This window comes from Pogona vitticeps, chromosome 1 (genome assembly GCF_051106095.1).
Source record: "Pogona vitticeps strain Pit_001003342236 chromosome 1, PviZW2.1, whole genome shotgun sequence".
Lineage (NCBI taxonomy): Eukaryota > Metazoa > Chordata > Lepidosauria > Squamata > Agamidae > Pogona > Pogona vitticeps.
The window spans coordinates 49,982,599-49,999,699 of NC_135783.1; the positions used below are offsets into that span (position 1 = coordinate 49,982,599).

Sequence of the window (17,101 nt, forward strand, 5' to 3'; positions counted from 1 at the left end):
AATTGTTGAGAGAGAAAAAAATTCTAGAAGGCAATATAGTAAAAACATCTGGAGTAAGAACCGGTTCAAACCCATTCAAATAATTCATATCTTTTCTGAATCAGAATACAAAATGTAAAGATTTTAATTTTGAAAGCTGTTGCCTGGAATTTGTTGGCTAAAAATATATTTCTCCCTTCTTTCTTTGAGATAACATATTGATGTAATCAGATAGAATTTATAGATATGAAGAAGAATTCCCCTCCCCTGTTTTCTGCCCCTTTCTATTGAGTTTTATATTTTTAGGCCCAGACTGTTGAATATGAGTGTACTGTATAAAGATATACAGTTCTTCAAACCTAGTTATAACTGTGGAAATATACAATGCTATGTCATTAGCAATATCCTGAGGAGTTTCACAGTGAAGAGTTTTATGTATTGAAATTTATCCGAGAATGAATTATAGGATACATGTATTAATGAACTATGTATATACATGTATAATAAAATGTAATATTTAAATATGTTTTGGGCAGATTTTGTGTTGGTGTATACATATTGCAAAGTTATTCAAAGTACAACTTTGTCCAGTTAAAGACATATTGAGTTTTTCAGAAGTTTTAATTAGTTAGTCTGCAACCACATGGTCAAATACCACAGGGTTTACTCTAGTTATAAAACAGATGAATTTGACTTTTTGAACACTGATTGTTTGACGCAAAAGCCAATTTGAATGAATCTGGCTCGTTTGGGTCGTGATGTGGAATTTTTTTCTCTGTCCCAAAGGCTTCTGCCTTTTTCAAGCAGCAATGATTCGAATGAACTTTGTCCCTTGTTTCCTTTTGCAAAAGGACTGGGGGGGGGGGGTTGTCTGTGGGTTGTGTTGTGGTCAGGTAGGTAGTTAGGTTATGATGTTTCGGGAGACAGGAACACCTGCCCTGTGATCTGTCCCCCAAGTGTTCCTGGATTTTTTTTAAAAAAATCTTTTAATAAATGAGTATAGTGCTGAGTCATTGATACACTAGTTAAGCGGTAGACCACCACCACACAGGAAAAAAATACTAGTAAATAGAAACAACCCTAATGAAATACCGAAGACTACATACGTTTCTGTGGTATGTGTGCATATTTCTGTGTATATTATGAAGAATTTTGGAAAGCTGCTGCCTTTTCCCTAATGCTGTGCAGCTCCTTAAAAAAGCAGCTTGACAGGGAACCATAAAAGAACTGGAAGAGAGATGGGGGCTGTGGGCTGTGGGCTGAAATGTGGATTGCAACTCTTGTGTGATCACTAAAAGCGAATTGAACTGTAAGACAGGCTGTGAATCAAACTGCAGCTAAGCCAAATCGGTTTGGTTTGGCTTGTCAGTATACTCGCAGCCTTAGTTAAAGCTAAATTCCTATGCATGCTTTCTTAAGCATAAAGTCCTACTGTACTCAATGGAACTTACTTCTGATTACACTGCACATCTGCAGAAACAATCCACGTGAACAGCAGAATGCATTCTCTCTCTGTTTTTAGAAGATGCATGTACAGGCTACATCTTAAAAAGAGGTATTTGGTATTGTGGGTTTATTGTAGTACAGTAACAAACAGTTCTTTTAAAAGTGTCACAGCTATGTTGGGATTATTGTGCATATAACTGTTGATGCCTTTCCCCTCCTTCCGTTGCTGCTTCTTTTCAGGTTTGCAGTGATGTGTGGCTACATGTCTCAGTTTGAAAGTATACAGAACAAAATCAAGAATGGCTATCTCTTTAAGGTATGCTTTTTGGTGGCTTTCTTAAGCTGCAGCTGTTACTAAATTACTTTGTTCTGACAGTTGTGGAGACTGTGTTTAGAGTAAAATGAAGTTGGCCGGGGGGGGGGGCACATTTCAGTGCCAGGGTTATGCTGGGAACAGGAGATGATTTTTGTATCCTCCTAACAGACATCACGAATGCGCTTTCAAACCAAAACAATTTAAGCATGTCTTTGTGAAGCAGCCATAAGGTTTGTACTGCTCCTGAGTGTGATTGCCTTAAGATAAGCATGACATTGTAAAGGATATGCGCAGTAACTTTCTTCATTTGATTTTTTTATCTTTTTAGTTAATACTCTAAGGTCCGCTTGCATCAGTTGATTCAGTGCTGATAGCCAAGTTCAAAATGCTGCTGATTTTGAAATAACTTAAAGTCTTGCTAAAGATTTCACTTGAAATAGGATTACATTCTTGATTAGTAGGAAGATGTGACTGTTGTTATTGATTTAAGTTGATAGGCTATGATTTTAAGTAGGATTTGGTCCCGTACACTCTGGATGTGTGTATTGGTTCTAACTTGTGACTTCTAAGGCAGGCGTCCCCAACCCTCGGTCCGCGGTCCAGTGCCAGTCCGTGGCCTTGACAGGACTGGGCCACGAAGACAGATCTCCCGCCCCCCATGCACGCACTCCCCCCACGCATGGCCCACCCACCCACACGGGTGCCCCGCCCACCCGTGTGAGCAGGGGGTGCCCTGACCCCCCCCAGGGACCCCACACTCCTAAACAGTCTGTGGTTCGGAAAAGATTGGAAACCACTGTTCTAAGATACCTATGGCTTTGGTCAATTATAATATTTCTGAATTGCCTGGCCAAATATGACATTGTCTGTTAGCTTTAATCTATGACCAAACAGGTGAAAACAAGAAGAGTACCTCTTCATTTTGATCTTCTTTCTCAACAGGAACATCTAGACAAAGCCATTGAGCTTAAACCTCAAGATCCATTTTTATATTACCTAACTGGAAGATGGTGCTATGAAGTAAGTGTGCTGTAAGCCTGAAGTAATTGACTCAGTTGTAGCCCCATGATGCAACACTTCTGCAATTCGGCAATTTTATAAAACATAGGGTTTCATCCCATGTAACACTGGCAGAAGAGGTAGGTACAGGAGATGGCATTTGGTAGCACAAGCAATACCTAGTGTACTGAACTCATAATGAGCGGTGGAAAAGCATGCACAGTAGTTTGCCCAATGGACTGCCCTACTGGAATCAAAAGTATTGGTTTCACACAGGCACTAGGATGAAAACTGATTTTCTGGACATTGCAGAAAATTGGCACTCATACAGGCCCCTTGGGTACAATCTACAAACCTAAATAATTTGGCACTCATGCACATAATACTTTGTAAATGTATTAAAAGTGTGACGTGCCTGTGTGCCAGTCAGTGGAGCTTAAGACCTCTGCATGTCTTTAAACTAGATTTGGGCTCAAGAAACATTGCTAGCAGCCAGTGTGATTAGATTTTTTTCCCTAAGGGTAGAAGACTGAATTGAGCACAGAATTAGACCAGCAACAAGTGGAGCTCATGTAAGATGAGTAATGTCTTCCTGTAAGGCATTTTGTATTGTTCATTCTTTGTGCCTCATAACATGGGAACATAACCGGCTCCTTCATATAAATGGTACCATTCAAGTTGCCTTGGAGTGCCTTTCTTGGATGTATTCCAGCTCATGATGTCATTAGTTGTATAGGTGTTGATGATATCATGAACACCTATAAGCAAAACCCAACACTGGACTTGCGTTGGTAGAACAGCATAATCCAGAACAACTGGGGAGAAATTATTGCTGCTTTCCTCTGCAGCCCCCGCCTGTGCACTCAAAAGCCTGTCCTGGAAGACTAAGAACCCCTCTAAAGCTGCTTTTAAAAATGTAACTCAGAGAATTTGAGGCTGGGGGTGGGGGATGCCATGGAGACAATTAAAACTTTCCATTGTTCTGGTGCAGCAATGCATAGAGGCCATTTTCGGAGGCTGCAGTTTTTAAGGGCAGTCCTGAGCCTAGATTTCAAAGATATGAGCATTCTTGCCCTTGTAAGCTGCATTGCCAAAAAAAAAAAAAAAAAAAAAAAATCTGCTACAGCCTCACTTTGTATTGTGTGCTCACTTTCACTCTCATTGGTACTGAAGAGCTCATTCATAAGTTATATTTAGTTTGCAGAACTCTCACACCTCTATTAGAAGAGTTTTTTTTAATTAAACTGATTTTTATCAATGACAGCTCACACAAAAATAGAAATTTGATTGTCTTAAAGGTGCCCCAATACCTTTATTTATCTTCTTGCTGAGATAGGTGTTGACACAGCTACTTCTCTGAAACTGCTAAGTATGGAGTGTTTACGTCCTAGATGGTAATTACTATTTATAGAAAGAAAGTGAATCAATGTGGTTTTGGTAGATGAAGGGTGTTGTTTCTGGATGTGTATTTCTTTTTAAGCAACTTCATTCAGTTTGACCTACTTTTATTTTCTTTAACATTTTGCCCTTCAAGGGAATCAGTGTGGAATATCTTGCACAGTTAAACGAAACAAAGGGACAGCAAAAATTCTGATAATATATTTCAGGTTTGAGCAAATATGGAAGTCATTACATTTAATATTCCCCATGTCAAACCTATAATTAAAAAAAAATCTTTCAGAAAGAGATAATTTGGACTTTAAAAGACTTCACCTAAAGTGTAATCTATCAAACAAGTCTCAGTTTGTACCTGAAAGTCATTAGCAATCAAGACGTAAACATGCTAGAGTCTTCTGATCCTTTCCACAGTAAGAAATGTGCAGTGTATAACTAGTATCTCTGTTTCAAGCTATTTAAATTTACCTGGTATACTGCAGTGTTTTAAGACTAAAACAGTATCAAATGCTGATGGGTCAGATAAGAAAATTTCCTATCTAAGTTGGAAAGTAGCCAGAATACTGAAAACAATGTTCTTATCAAGTAATCCAGACAGATCATTTCAGGAGAGAAAATTTTAACTCCAGCAAAATGTCGAGTGAAACCTGGATTCTATTAAAATCCAGGGAAGCTATATTCTACACACTTGATTGCGTAGGGTTAAAAAAGATTTGATGAAGCCATTGTGAGATGCAATACAAAATTATGCTACAATCTTGTACACACTTGCCTGCAAGTTAATCCCATTGAGCCCAATGACGCTTATTTTTGAAGCCATTTCAGCTAGAATCACACTGTTGGCGGGGGGGGGGGGTCCCTTACTGACCTGACGTGGTGCTGCATTTGCCATGTTTGGTTTGGATGAAGGAAATTGCCTGCTTGTAAGATAACCTTGGATAAATACATTCTAACTAGCTCGTGTCACAGAATTATTTTTAGGCTGAACAAAGCCTGACTGAGTGCATGTATAATGAAGACCTGGAAAAAGTTGTAGAAATAAAAGTATTGTAGGGTTGTTGTTGTTTTTAGTAAATATGTGAGTTCAAAACCTGTGCTGGCTGCCTTTTGATCAACAGTATGATCAGACAAGTGGAAAGGGGTGTGTGTGATAGCACTGGAACTGGAAAGGGTTGTTTTGCCAATAGTCTCCCTTAAAGGAACCATTCCGTCTGCTGGAGAATCACTCCAAGCCAACTCCAAAAGTAATAGCTCTACAGATGGACAAAAAGGATCCAGCTTTGCCATGGATCAGAGTTGGGATGGAGTGCTTTACACTGGGAAACAGATTGCAACAGACCACTCCACACACAGTCCAAAATGTGATCTATTTCCCCATGTGATCACCTCCTCAGTTCAAAACCAGACTGACATGCAGTCGATAGTTTTCCTTTGCCACTGAGGCTCATCTGATAGTAGCAGTGGAATCATTTGAAGTTCCATCTTCGTTTTCATTGTCATGCCCTCGGAGCCCATAGGGTGATGAGTCTCAACTAGTCATCTTCTCTCTTAGACAAACCTTTTCTCAGAGGAATCTTGTCAGTATACAGTAATTCAGGAGAGCCCCATGGATGCTATCTTGATGCCCTCAGAGATGGGCAGGATGGAAATGTGACCAAATCTTGGAAAGACAGCTTGGGGATTCTGTAACTAGGAGTGTTCCTTTTTGTGTTTTTGAGTTTTAATCCCCATACTTCCCCAGGCAGAATATCCCAGAAGCCTCCAAAATTCCTAGGAACAATTCTGGGACATGTGGTCCAAAAACACAAATTTACACACCTCTAAAAGTAACTTCTCCAAGTTCTGCATGCAACAAATAAATACAGTAATATGTACAGATCATAGCTGCATAAGCAAATGCATTATTTTTGTATTACTGATTTAATTCTAAATGCATTCTTTCCTAGAACTTATGCAGCTGGCAGTATCAATGAAGAGGAAATATTTTATGATAAACATGAATTAAAATGGTGCTTTAATTAGACATCACACTGGATAATGTATATTTCATTATTAATTCAATTATCTCTGTGTAACTTAACATAAGGAATGTAATTTTTGTGCTACTTTTTTCTTTTTAGAGACCATTGCACCTATGTTAGAAAATTTGTTTCTTTTGGAATAAGTTTATTGAGTAATGCAGATCAAACTCTAAGCCAGCTAAAGGTTGAAGCTGAAACTCTCAGCATGAGTTTTAATTCATTTTTGTAAGAAAATGTATATTGTGCCAAACAGTTCTTGTACTTTCAGAAGCTAGTTACAAATTCTGCAGTGGAAAAATTAGAAGGCTTTAAGCTGGAACATCACAGTTGAAACTTGTTTTAAAACTTCAAACTCCTTTAATGTGCATATTTATGTATTGAAATTTAGGTAGTGTACAGGAATATTATAAAAGCATATTTCCACTCTATATGTATCCCTTCTGAATCAGCTGAACTTTATGGTAATTCTAAAATATTTCAGCAGTTCCAAGTTAAAAAAGATTTTGACCACAAGTGCTGCACAAAGCATTGCAGAACCTTTTTTAAAAAAACAAAAGTTTGAAATGTCAAGATTTTCAAAAATTAGAAGCTGTGAAGATTGTCAAATGGGGCTTCTCATGGGAAGAGCAGGGAGGAGGCTCTGAAAGTGTGGATTTAAGTGCTTGCCACCCCATGTTGATGGTTTTCTTTGTTGGCATACACTTGCAAATCTTTTTAGTAATTAAGTAAAATGTGTAATCGTAGCCTGCCCTAAAGCTGAGGCAGGTAACTAAGGCAAACCACTTCTAACAGACTGGAACTGAATAAACCTGTGTAGCTCATCTCCAAGTTTAAACTTGAGCCCTAAGAGCTAATCAACATGAATAAGTATTGTAGTGCTTGCAAGTGTGGAATTCAGTGGTAAAGGTAAAGGTAAAGGTTCCCCTTGACAATTTTTGTCCAGTCGTGTTCGACTCTAGGGGGCGGTGCTCATCCCCGTTTCCAAGCCATAGAGCCAGCGTTTTGTCCGAAGACAATCTTCCGTGGTCACATGGCCAGTGCGACTTAGACACGGAACGCTGTTACCTTCCCACCGAGGTGGTCCCTATTTATCTACTCGCATTTGCATGCTTTTGAACCGCTAGGTTGGCGGGAGGGAAAGCCTGGGAAAGTTAGTTTTTTTACTACAACTCCCAGAATGCCCTAGATAGCAAACTCCAATCCATAATGGAGTTACATTACAGTGTTGGGCAGAGAAAATGTTTGGTTCACATAGGTATCACATTAGATAATCTGATGCCTCTGCGGTTTCTGTTCTGTAGTCCAGTCCTATTTATATTTGCTTGGATATTGGTTAGATTATGCTCAGTAGATTTTTAGTAACATCAATGCATTCTTATGTCATAGGGCTAATTTCAATGCTAGTCCTACTTAGATGCATTAGATTGAATGGGACCTTAGTCACAAAATAACATAAATCCCATTGATTTAAATTGATCTTCTTTATACAATATGAGGCTACAGGTACTGTTAGTTCATGATACTAAAGAGCTTGGGTCCAAGCTGTCTAAAATACCGCATCTCATTCTGTGAGACTGCCTGGGCTTTAAGATACGCAGGGGAGGCCTCTCTCTTGGTCCCATCACCTTCACTGATGCACTTGGTGGGGATACGGGATAGGAGGGTCTTCTCTGTTGCTGCTCCCAGGCTCTAGCTGGCCCCATCTTTGTTGTCCGTCCTTCCGCAGGCAGGCAGAGACTTTTCAGGCAAGCTTTCCCTCAGTGACTGGCTGTCTGAGAGGGAGTTTTTAATGGACTGCTGTGCTCTGTTGTTTTAAATATATTTTAATATTGATTTTATTACCGTTTTAGAGTAATATTTGTGTAATTCTTCTTTATACCTACTGTTTTTAGGTTTTAAATATTTTAAATAATGAAGTAAGCCACCTTGGTATCTTTTTAAGGAGAAAGGTGGAATATAAACAAACTAACTAACGAACAAACTCAATTTTACTTCCATCTCTACTACTATACTAATAACTGTTTAAAAACAAAAAACAGAATTTAGCACTAAAAGTAAATATAGAGATTTGAGATATATATAGAATATGGCTCTATTTCAGCCTTCCACAACTGAATGGCCTCGGTGTATAATGGACTATAATTCTTATTACCTTCACCTAGTGTGATCATTGGCTGTGCTGGCTGGTATGGTGGAGTTTACAGTATGTTAAAAATACTGCTTTTTTTCTGTAACATCTCTTTTTTTCTCTCTCTTCTAACAAATGATTTTCAACACATTTTTCTTGAAGACACTTTGTTATGACATTTGGCTTGCAAAATAACATTTTTTCTTTTTCTTATCAACCATCTATAAACAACTGTGTTTCCCCCGCACCTTCCCTTCTCTTCCCCTGTTTTTCAAAGGTAGCTCAGTTGTCTTGGATTGAGAAAAAAGTAGCTGCTGCTCTTTTTGGGACTCCGCCAACTTCAACAATACACGAAGCTTTGCAGAATTTTCTTAAGGTAGATATTACTGTTTTCTTTCCCACCACCCAAATCATTTATCTTTGAAGGCCCACCTACCAAGTGGCTGGTGTTCAAGAAATTTGCTCAACAAGATGTTCTAGGCAGCTATAAATTCACGGCTCCTTTAAAAGCCAAGGATTTCTGAAATGCTATGACATGTCTGTAGGAGACTATTTTTCTCTGCCTAAATGAACACTCAGTAAGCTGTTCAGTCAATGTCCATTTTACACATACATCTCATTGAGCTTATTTTTTTTTTAAAAAAGTGGACCTGTCATGGCTTCTGGCCAGTTAGCAGAATCCAGACTGAAACATGAGATTACTATGTGCGGTTTATATCATTTGGTGCTTGGCATACATGTCAAGGGGGAAAAAAAGTGTGACGCTGCGCCATGATGGTAGTGCAATGGTGAACATGTGGCACTGAGACACTGGAGATCCAATCTCTAGTCTTCAGTTAACCCTGAAAGTCACAGGGTGTCCTTATGTAAGTCACCTTTTGTCCACCTGTCATATCTCATAGGGTTGCCATAAGGAGGAGGTGAGCCATGTATACTGCCTGCCGTTTACTGGATATAATGAATAGGAAGTGAATTAACAAATAAGGCAGGATATAGCTGAAACATAAATGTCATTAAAATACAATTTCCATCTGCATCTTGAAATATAAACAAGGGAATGTGCGGGTTTATGTGTGAAACCATTTGCTCTCTCTCAATTCTTTTTCCCCTAGGCTTTTTTTTTGGGAGGGGGGGGTCTGTGTGCTTCATTAGAAACCTTACAATGACTTGGCATTGTCTTGCTGCGATGTGGTTCACCTCTTTCTCATTTGTATTTGTATTCAGGCTGAAGAAATTCATCCTGGATATTCTAAACAGAATTATGTCTATATGGCAAAGGTAACTGAAATTCGTTTGGCTTTCCTATCCTTTTTTCATGCACGAGTCATACTAAATGCCTGTTGTGGTCATCCTTTCATTCCTTAACTCCCAGTGCTACAAAGACCTTGGCCAGAGGACCAATGCCTTGCAGTGCTGTGAATCTGCGCTGTCACTTCTGTCAGTGACCAAAGAGGTGAGTCTGAAGCATAGTTTGTGGGTTACTTTGTGGCTGGTGATGCAAAATATTTCCATTTGGGCCTGATTCTCTGGTATCACCAACTGCATGTAACTGTTAGAACAGTGTAGGTTGCCTTAAGATCTGAAGGCCCAGAGGAAAAAAATAATTCCTCTCCTTCCCCGACCCAAGGACAAATTTTCAGGTATTCCGTAGGAAAAAAAATGGAAATTTAGGGGAACCTAGAAAAATACTAGATACAGTAAGTAGTGTGGTATAGTGGATAGAGTGATTGATTAGGACTCGGGGAGTGTGGAACTGAAAAACCGCTCCTTAAATATATCACTTATCTTGAAAGTGTTATTAGGATTGCTATAAGTCAATTCCAACTTGATGACACATAACAACAATAGAAAAACATTCGGATGAAATGTGTTGTTTTTTTCCTTTTGGAAGGAGACATGGTTTATTTTTAAGTCAGAATTCAAGGAGAAATTGCATAGTATGAAAATTTGTATGCGAGGATCTACAGAATTGTTATGTGCCATTGAACTGCTTCTTCCTTAGGCCAGACCTATAAATCAATGATGTACAAATGGTGTTATCGTTCATAGCCTTGCCCAGAATTTGCAGACTGAAAGCCTGACTTACCTCATTCAGTCCATCTTATGATTAGGTGTACTGCCTTCCTCTTTTCCTAGCATTATTGTCTTTTGAGTGAGTCTTGTTTTCTCATCTGCAGCTCACGATAGCATCATTTTAACCATCCTTGTGAGAGTTCAAGCTTCATCCAATGTAGAACCCATTTATTTGTAATTTTAGTGATCCATTGTATCTGTAAGTCTCTTTCACAAAATTTTAAATAAATCATTGTTTTTCCTGTCAGCTCTCTTAATTGTCCAGCCTTTATATGTGCAGATCATAATAGGAAGTACCATAGTGTGGATGATCTTGGCCTTGGTCTCCACAAAAGTGGGGATACAGGAACTACATATATGCTTCCATCTTAACAAGAGAGGCTTTTCAGGGAGGGCTTTATTGCTTGTGGATTGCAAGGCACAGGGGGCACCAATTTGCAGCTATTTAATATATCGATAAATTCACAATTCATCTTAGACAAAACAATTATGTTTATCCTTTTCCATTTCATAATTTTGGCATATAGTACAATTTAGTAAGATACCAATGAACTACTCTGGTGCCTTGCATTACAACGTTAATTCGTTCCAGCAAAATCGCTGTAGAACGAAAACGTCGTAATGCGAAAAGAAAAAACCCTTTGAAACGCATTAAAACCCAAAGGGCTGTAAACTCACTGTCCAGTGAAGATCCTCCACAGGGTGGCCATTTTGCTGCCTGTGCAGCGAGGAATCCATCCCAGAAAGCAAGGGGGGCCATTTTGATTACTCAGCAGCCATTTTGAAACCGCTGACCAGCTGTTAGAAAATCGTCGTTTTGCGAAGAATCGGTTCCCGAAGCAGGGAACCGATCATCGCAAAGCGAAATTCCCCCATAGGAAACACCATTTTGCGATCGCAAAAGCAGTCGCAAAAAGTTCATCGTAATGCGGTTTCGTCGTTAAACAGGGCAATCATAAAGCAAGGCACCACTGTATTTTAAGTTGCTGAAGCAGTAAAATCAGTTTTAGATTTGATATAAATATAAGTCAGTGTTTCCCACCAAACCCAGCCAGAGGCATCAGAAGTACTTCCATGGAATCAGCTGAAGTACTATTCAGGCTGGGCTTCCCCCTCCCTTCTCCAACCCTCACCCAATATCTTATTGGGGGAGCTGCAGTCAGTGGCCAGTAAGGCAAGGGAGCTGTGAGTTAAAAATGTTTGGGAACCACTGATATAAGTATTGCATGTATTTCAATTTCTCCCTACACCCCAAATCATTCTTTTTCCTCTCTCCACAACCCCACAAACAATTCTGGCTTAAAATATTATTGAAATTTTACATCTTTAAGGTCAGGATATGAAGGCTGTTTCTGTCCCACATTTGGCCATGACAGTGCAGGCAGGCAGGATGTATGCAGCTCACTAAGTCAGTAGGGACTTTAGAGAAGAACCAACGAAAATATAGGAGTGGAAGAAAAAGAGAACTCCCATGTTCAAAATCTTACAAAATAAAGCAGTTGCATGTAAAGTAGCATCTTGTGGCATCCTTGAAATAGCTGGTTGCAATAACATACTGAAAATGTGTAACATGGGTAAGCACTAATATTATGAAATGCTGTTTAAACAGATGACTGTTGTGCCTGTGATGCTTATTTTAATGAGGAACTGGGCAGCGTGCAGCACAATTAGTCATATTGATCACAAGAGTTGCTGCTAACTCTTGAAGTTGTGTGTTTTGGAATTGCTATGGGTGATTCATTGGTCACGTACCCTGTAGCACTGTTAAACGCTTACCAAGCCTGAAGTCCTATCATGCAAAATATGTGATAAATGCATGTGGAAATAAAAGAGAGAAGGAAACCTATTTGATTCAGGGTAATTATATCTCTCTGCTAAAACTGTGAAATGTATAATTCTGTAGTGCAGATTCTGGGTAACAAGAGCTACTTACAGCAAAAAACGATTTCATACCTCTTCCTGTTCTTGACAGTATTTTGGCAAAGATTCATAATGGTTGCAATTAATCCTTTTCAAGGCATTGCTAGGCTAGTTCTGTCTCATTGAAGTTGAGAACCGCTCAAATGGAAGCTTACATGAACAAAATTTAGTTTTTTTGGATTATGGCTGGGTGTTGTCATGCAAAAATGTGATTTTTTCCAAGTTCTATTGGCACATAATGATATTGGACAGCTCTCTCAGATCATGTAGGTGGACTCAAATCCAGTATTCTAAGACAAGCAAATGGGTCCCTGTTACCTCTCTGCCCAGCTTTCTCTTAAAGACATGAGATTTTAGAACCTTCTTAGGTGGTGTGTTGTGCTATGTAATTCTTCCTGATTACATGATTATCTTAATCCTGTTTTGTTGCAATTTAATTCTACAGGGGACATTCCAAACCTATGCACAGTATTATTGTGCCCATAAACTTCTGTATGGGCAAGACCTGCCGTTTTCTTTACCTTTAATTTATAAGGTGGTTTGTGCTTTCTGTGTATTGGACAGAAAGTATAGAAAATAACACAGAAGCTTCACACACCTTTAATAAATATAACAGCAGTGTGAAAGCATTATATAACACACTTCATGTATTCCATGCACTTAACTTGCATGATCTCAGTAATCAATGTACAAGCCTCTGTAAATCAGGACCAATATTACTCTCTATTCTGCATTTGGGCAGCTGGGGATGATTGAAAGTGCTGATTTGTTTTGTATAGTAGCATAAACAATTGTTCTATTTTCTCTTCTTATAAAAGTTTTTTCAAGTACATGTGATCAACATTTCTTCCTATGTTTTCTAATATCTGTAACAAAAATACTAAGTGCCCTGCTTCACATGGCTTGGTTGCTCACTAACTTACTACTTCTTCGTATTCTTATCCTTGTGACATCTAAATATTAAATTGCTCTGTCAAGAGAATTCCACTGCTACAGAATGATGCATTATCTGGTGTTTGCTAGACTGCTTCACCAGGAACCTAAAATATCAAGGATCTGCTAAAACAGTGGTTCCTAACTTTGGGTCCCCAGATGTTCTTGGACTATAACTCCCAGAAATCCTGGCCAGCACAGCTAGTGCTGAAGGCTTCTGGGAGATATAATCTAAGAATATTTGAGGACCTAAGGTTGGGAGCTAGATCATAAAGAAGGCTGACCGCCGAAGAATTGATGCTTTTGAATTGCGGTGCTGGGGGAGACTCTTGAGAGTCCCCTGGACTGCAAGGAGAACAAACCTATCCGTTCTAAAGGAAATCAACCCTGAGTGGTCACTGGAAGGACAGATCCTAAAGCTGAGGCTCCAATACTTTGGCCATCTCATGAGAAGAGAAGACTCCCTGGAAAAGACCCTGATGTTGGGAAAATGTGAAGGCAAGAGGAGAAGGGGATGACACAGGACGAGATGATTGGACAGTGTCACTGATGCTACCAACATCAGTTTGACCCAACTCTGGGAGGCAGTGGAAGACAGGAGGGCCTGGCGTGCTCTGGTCCATGGGGTCACGAAGAGTCAGACACAACTTAACGACTCAACAACAACAACAAGGTTGGGAACTGTTATGCTAAAGGATCACAGGTCTGCTGAACATTAATACTATTGCACTGTTAAAACCTGTTTGGACCACCAGTGTCTTGTGTGCCTGTGTGTCGTCTTCTTTAATCTGAGTGTATGAGATTGACAATTGTCAGAGTACAACCCCAGTAAGGCCCATTGCCAAGATATATGTACACTCTCACCAGCTGTGAAATTAGTGACTAGTTTACTTACTTACTTATTTACTTTGTTTGTTTGTTTGTACCCCACCCATCTACACCGAAGTCTACTCTGGGTGGCTAACAGCAGTCCAAATAATAACAGTATAAAATAAAACAACAGCATTAATACAATTCAAGAAAGAAAGCAAGAAATAAATTAAGGGGGAAAGCCTGCCCAAAGAGCCAGGTCTTCAGTTTGCTCTTAAAAACACCCAGTGAGGGAGCCAGGCAAATTTCTGAGGGTAGACTGTTCCAGAGGCGAGGGCCCACTGCTGAGAAGGAGGTTCGATTTCCTCTTCTTTTTCTCCGGGCCTCCCTTGATGTTAGGCCTCTCAGCCGTCCATCCTGGCTAAAGCGAGTGATTCAGGTAGATCTAGGTGGGAGAAGGTGTTCTGCTAGATAATGAAGTGCTAAACTGTTTAGGGCTTTAAATGTCATCATTAATACTTTGAAATCAATGTGGAAATGAACAGGCAGCCAAGGTGAAGCAGCCAGAGTGGAGGAGATATGCTGATGTTTTCTCATCCCTGTGAGAAATCTGGCTGCTGCATTCTGCACCATTTGAAGCTTCTGCATGAATCTCAAAGGTAGCCCCATGTAGAGCGCAGTCTCAAGACTACAAACGCATAGACCAGAGTGGTGAGTGCCCCAACATCAAGATAGGAGCGCAGTTGGGCAATCCACCGAAGATGTACATACAAATATCTACCTGGCTGCATAGGAAAGATCTCAGAATATAATCATATGAATAGCGTTAACAAATAAATACTTATTGAGTAAGCAAAATGATCTTCACGTTCCATGTTTTTTCAAACTCCCAAATATTGGGAAATTGCAGCTGTTGAACTCCATACTCTTAACAGGTATGTTTTCTCGGTATTATGACTTATGTCCAGTGCTGTAGTTAGTTCTAACTACAGCATAAGAACTAACTTCCCCCTGCCCCACCTGATTACTGATGTAATTGAGTGGTTTGAGCAGTCTATACCTGAAAGGGAATTCATGAAAACAAGCTGGCATTGAAAGATGTGCCACCCAGCATTTACCTTCTGCATTGAGCTTGAAGACTGACTTCGTAAAGGGTGCCAAATAAGATCAAAATGGAAACCACTCCAAGAGAAGCAAAACTCCTGGAATGGTTTGAACTGGCCCTCTGAATACCTGTGTTTTGATATTCTAGAAATACAGTAGTGAAAAAATATAGGTTGCGAATGTCAGGCCCCAGGAACACTGGGTTCACTGGAACCGCCTCCAGAGGAGACAGCTTGAGGATGAAAACCCTTAATTACATCCATTAGGTGTGTATGCAATGAATACTTCAGTGCACATATTTACGAGGAAGGTGGAAAGGAGAACAGCATTGTGTGAGTTTAGAATTTCTTCTCACCCACTCCTGCCCCTTAGTTTGCTTGGATATGTTGCTTTTGTGTAATGGCTAAAAGGAAAACTGAACTTATGTTGCATTGAAAATAATCTCTTTGCTTCACAAACTAGCATTGGATCCAATAATACTATGTGGGAGCAGGTGTCTTCAAATACAGTTCTGTAAGTTTAGTGCTTTTCTCTCTCCTTTTTTTTCTTTTAAAGGATAAAGAGGCAGAGAAAGAATTAGAAGTTTTACTTCCATCTCTGAAGCTGTGATGACAACATAGTGACAAATCATTCGGTTTGGTTATGTCTGATTCTGTGGAAGAATTGCAGTTCTGAAAGCCTATTTTCATTAATCCTGTCAAGATTAATGGTATTCATCATTCTATTGAAACTGGGAAAGATGATTCCAATGGAGGAAGTTTAATTTTGAGGTTACGTAAGCTCACAGCCTTCTAACAAATTACTTAAAGGCTAGGAGCAGGGCAGTGGCCTGTGCATCATGAGCTGACGAAGACTGTCTTGTATGCTAGGATAAACTCACATTGGCCAAAATCCTGTTACACGGTGTAAGTGTATAGTTGCATAAATTGTTGCAGCAAATCACTGCTAATTAACAAGTTGCTGCTTGCATTTTTAGTCATGTGCCAAGCCGTGCAGCTGGCAAGCAGCTAGGAATGTGAGCAGGAACTCTTTAATCTGCTGCCATGATTTACACAATTATACTTAAATGGACAGAAATCCACAACAGGATCCTGGCCATTACCTTGGGTTTTGAGGCACTATGATTGTGATTCTCTCTATCATTGTACATGGAAGGTTGATGAGCAACTGCACAATGCTGCACGCGTTGTCCATTGGCTGACGTAAGAATGCTATTATCTCTGGGTTTAGGTTTAAACATTGTTCTTCTTGATATGACATCCACGCATGGTTATCTAAAGTATATCCAGAGGTGGCATATGTGGAATGGGTACTTATTCCCAAATTTCAAGCTGACAATGAGACACAATTTTAATACAATTAATCTGCAGTTAACAGATTGTGAGTCAAGACCCTTAGGTGATTATGCCAAGGAAAATAGGACATGAAAATCATGAATTCAATTATTTTTTAAAATCATAGTGATTATTTCTCTCATTTTTAGTTTTGAATCTTCACTGAGAACCTCCAAGAATGGAATCCACTGCTGGCAATGGATGTCCTTATAGCTGCTGAATTGGGAGGAGGGGCATTAATAGGGCTATGAATGATTAGCTAGTAAGTCTTCATAGCCTAAATCCATTTGCTAGCCTCAACCAGTGTAGACCTGGTGAAGTCATGGGATTTACACGAGTGTTGGCTTACTGTTCAGCAATTGAGTCAGCGAGTCTATTCCATTTGGGACAAAGGCCTGTGCCTTTAAATAACTGTATCAAGCAATATCTCTCAGACAGACAGGAGAGGTAATAATTAAGTATGGACACCTCTTCACTTTATTTTCCTCTCAGAAAGTATTTTATTGTATAATTGCACTTTGTGACTATTAATCTTTGGAATTATAAATAGTACCACAATAAAAACTTTGTAAATATGTTATTTCCATATTCATATATGTAACTGCCCCTGAAACTGAAATACTAAATGAGATTTTATGGAATT

The 17,101-nt window shown here is 39.4% G+C and overlaps 1 protein-coding gene across 13 annotated transcripts in view; it reads left to right on the forward strand.

The window, feature by feature from the left end:
- Positions 1-17,101, forward strand: part of RMDN2 (regulator of microtubule dynamics 2) — a 40,117-nt gene that overhangs the window by 15,019 nt on the left and 7,997 nt on the right. For 7 of the 13 annotated variants that reach the window (XM_072992439.2, XM_072992445.2, XM_020802818.3 and 4 more), the window contains 6 exons: positions 1,666-1,741; positions 2,684-2,761; positions 8,562-8,660; positions 9,509-9,562; positions 9,657-9,737; positions 15,680-17,099. In XM_072992439.2, coding sequence (XP_072848540.1) covers positions 1,666-1,741; positions 2,684-2,761; positions 8,562-8,660; positions 9,509-9,562; positions 9,657-9,737; positions 15,680-15,733 — 442 coding nt within the window. In that variant the 3' untranslated portion in view covers positions 15,734-17,099. Of the gene's footprint in view, positions 1-1,665; positions 1,742-2,683; positions 2,762-8,561; positions 8,661-9,508; positions 9,563-9,656; positions 9,738-10,461; positions 13,134-15,586; positions 15,638-15,679; positions 17,100-17,101 lie in introns of those variants that run through there. The other 6 variants (XM_078383077.1, XM_072992460.2, XM_078383076.1 and 3 more) reach the window with 4 other exon arrangements.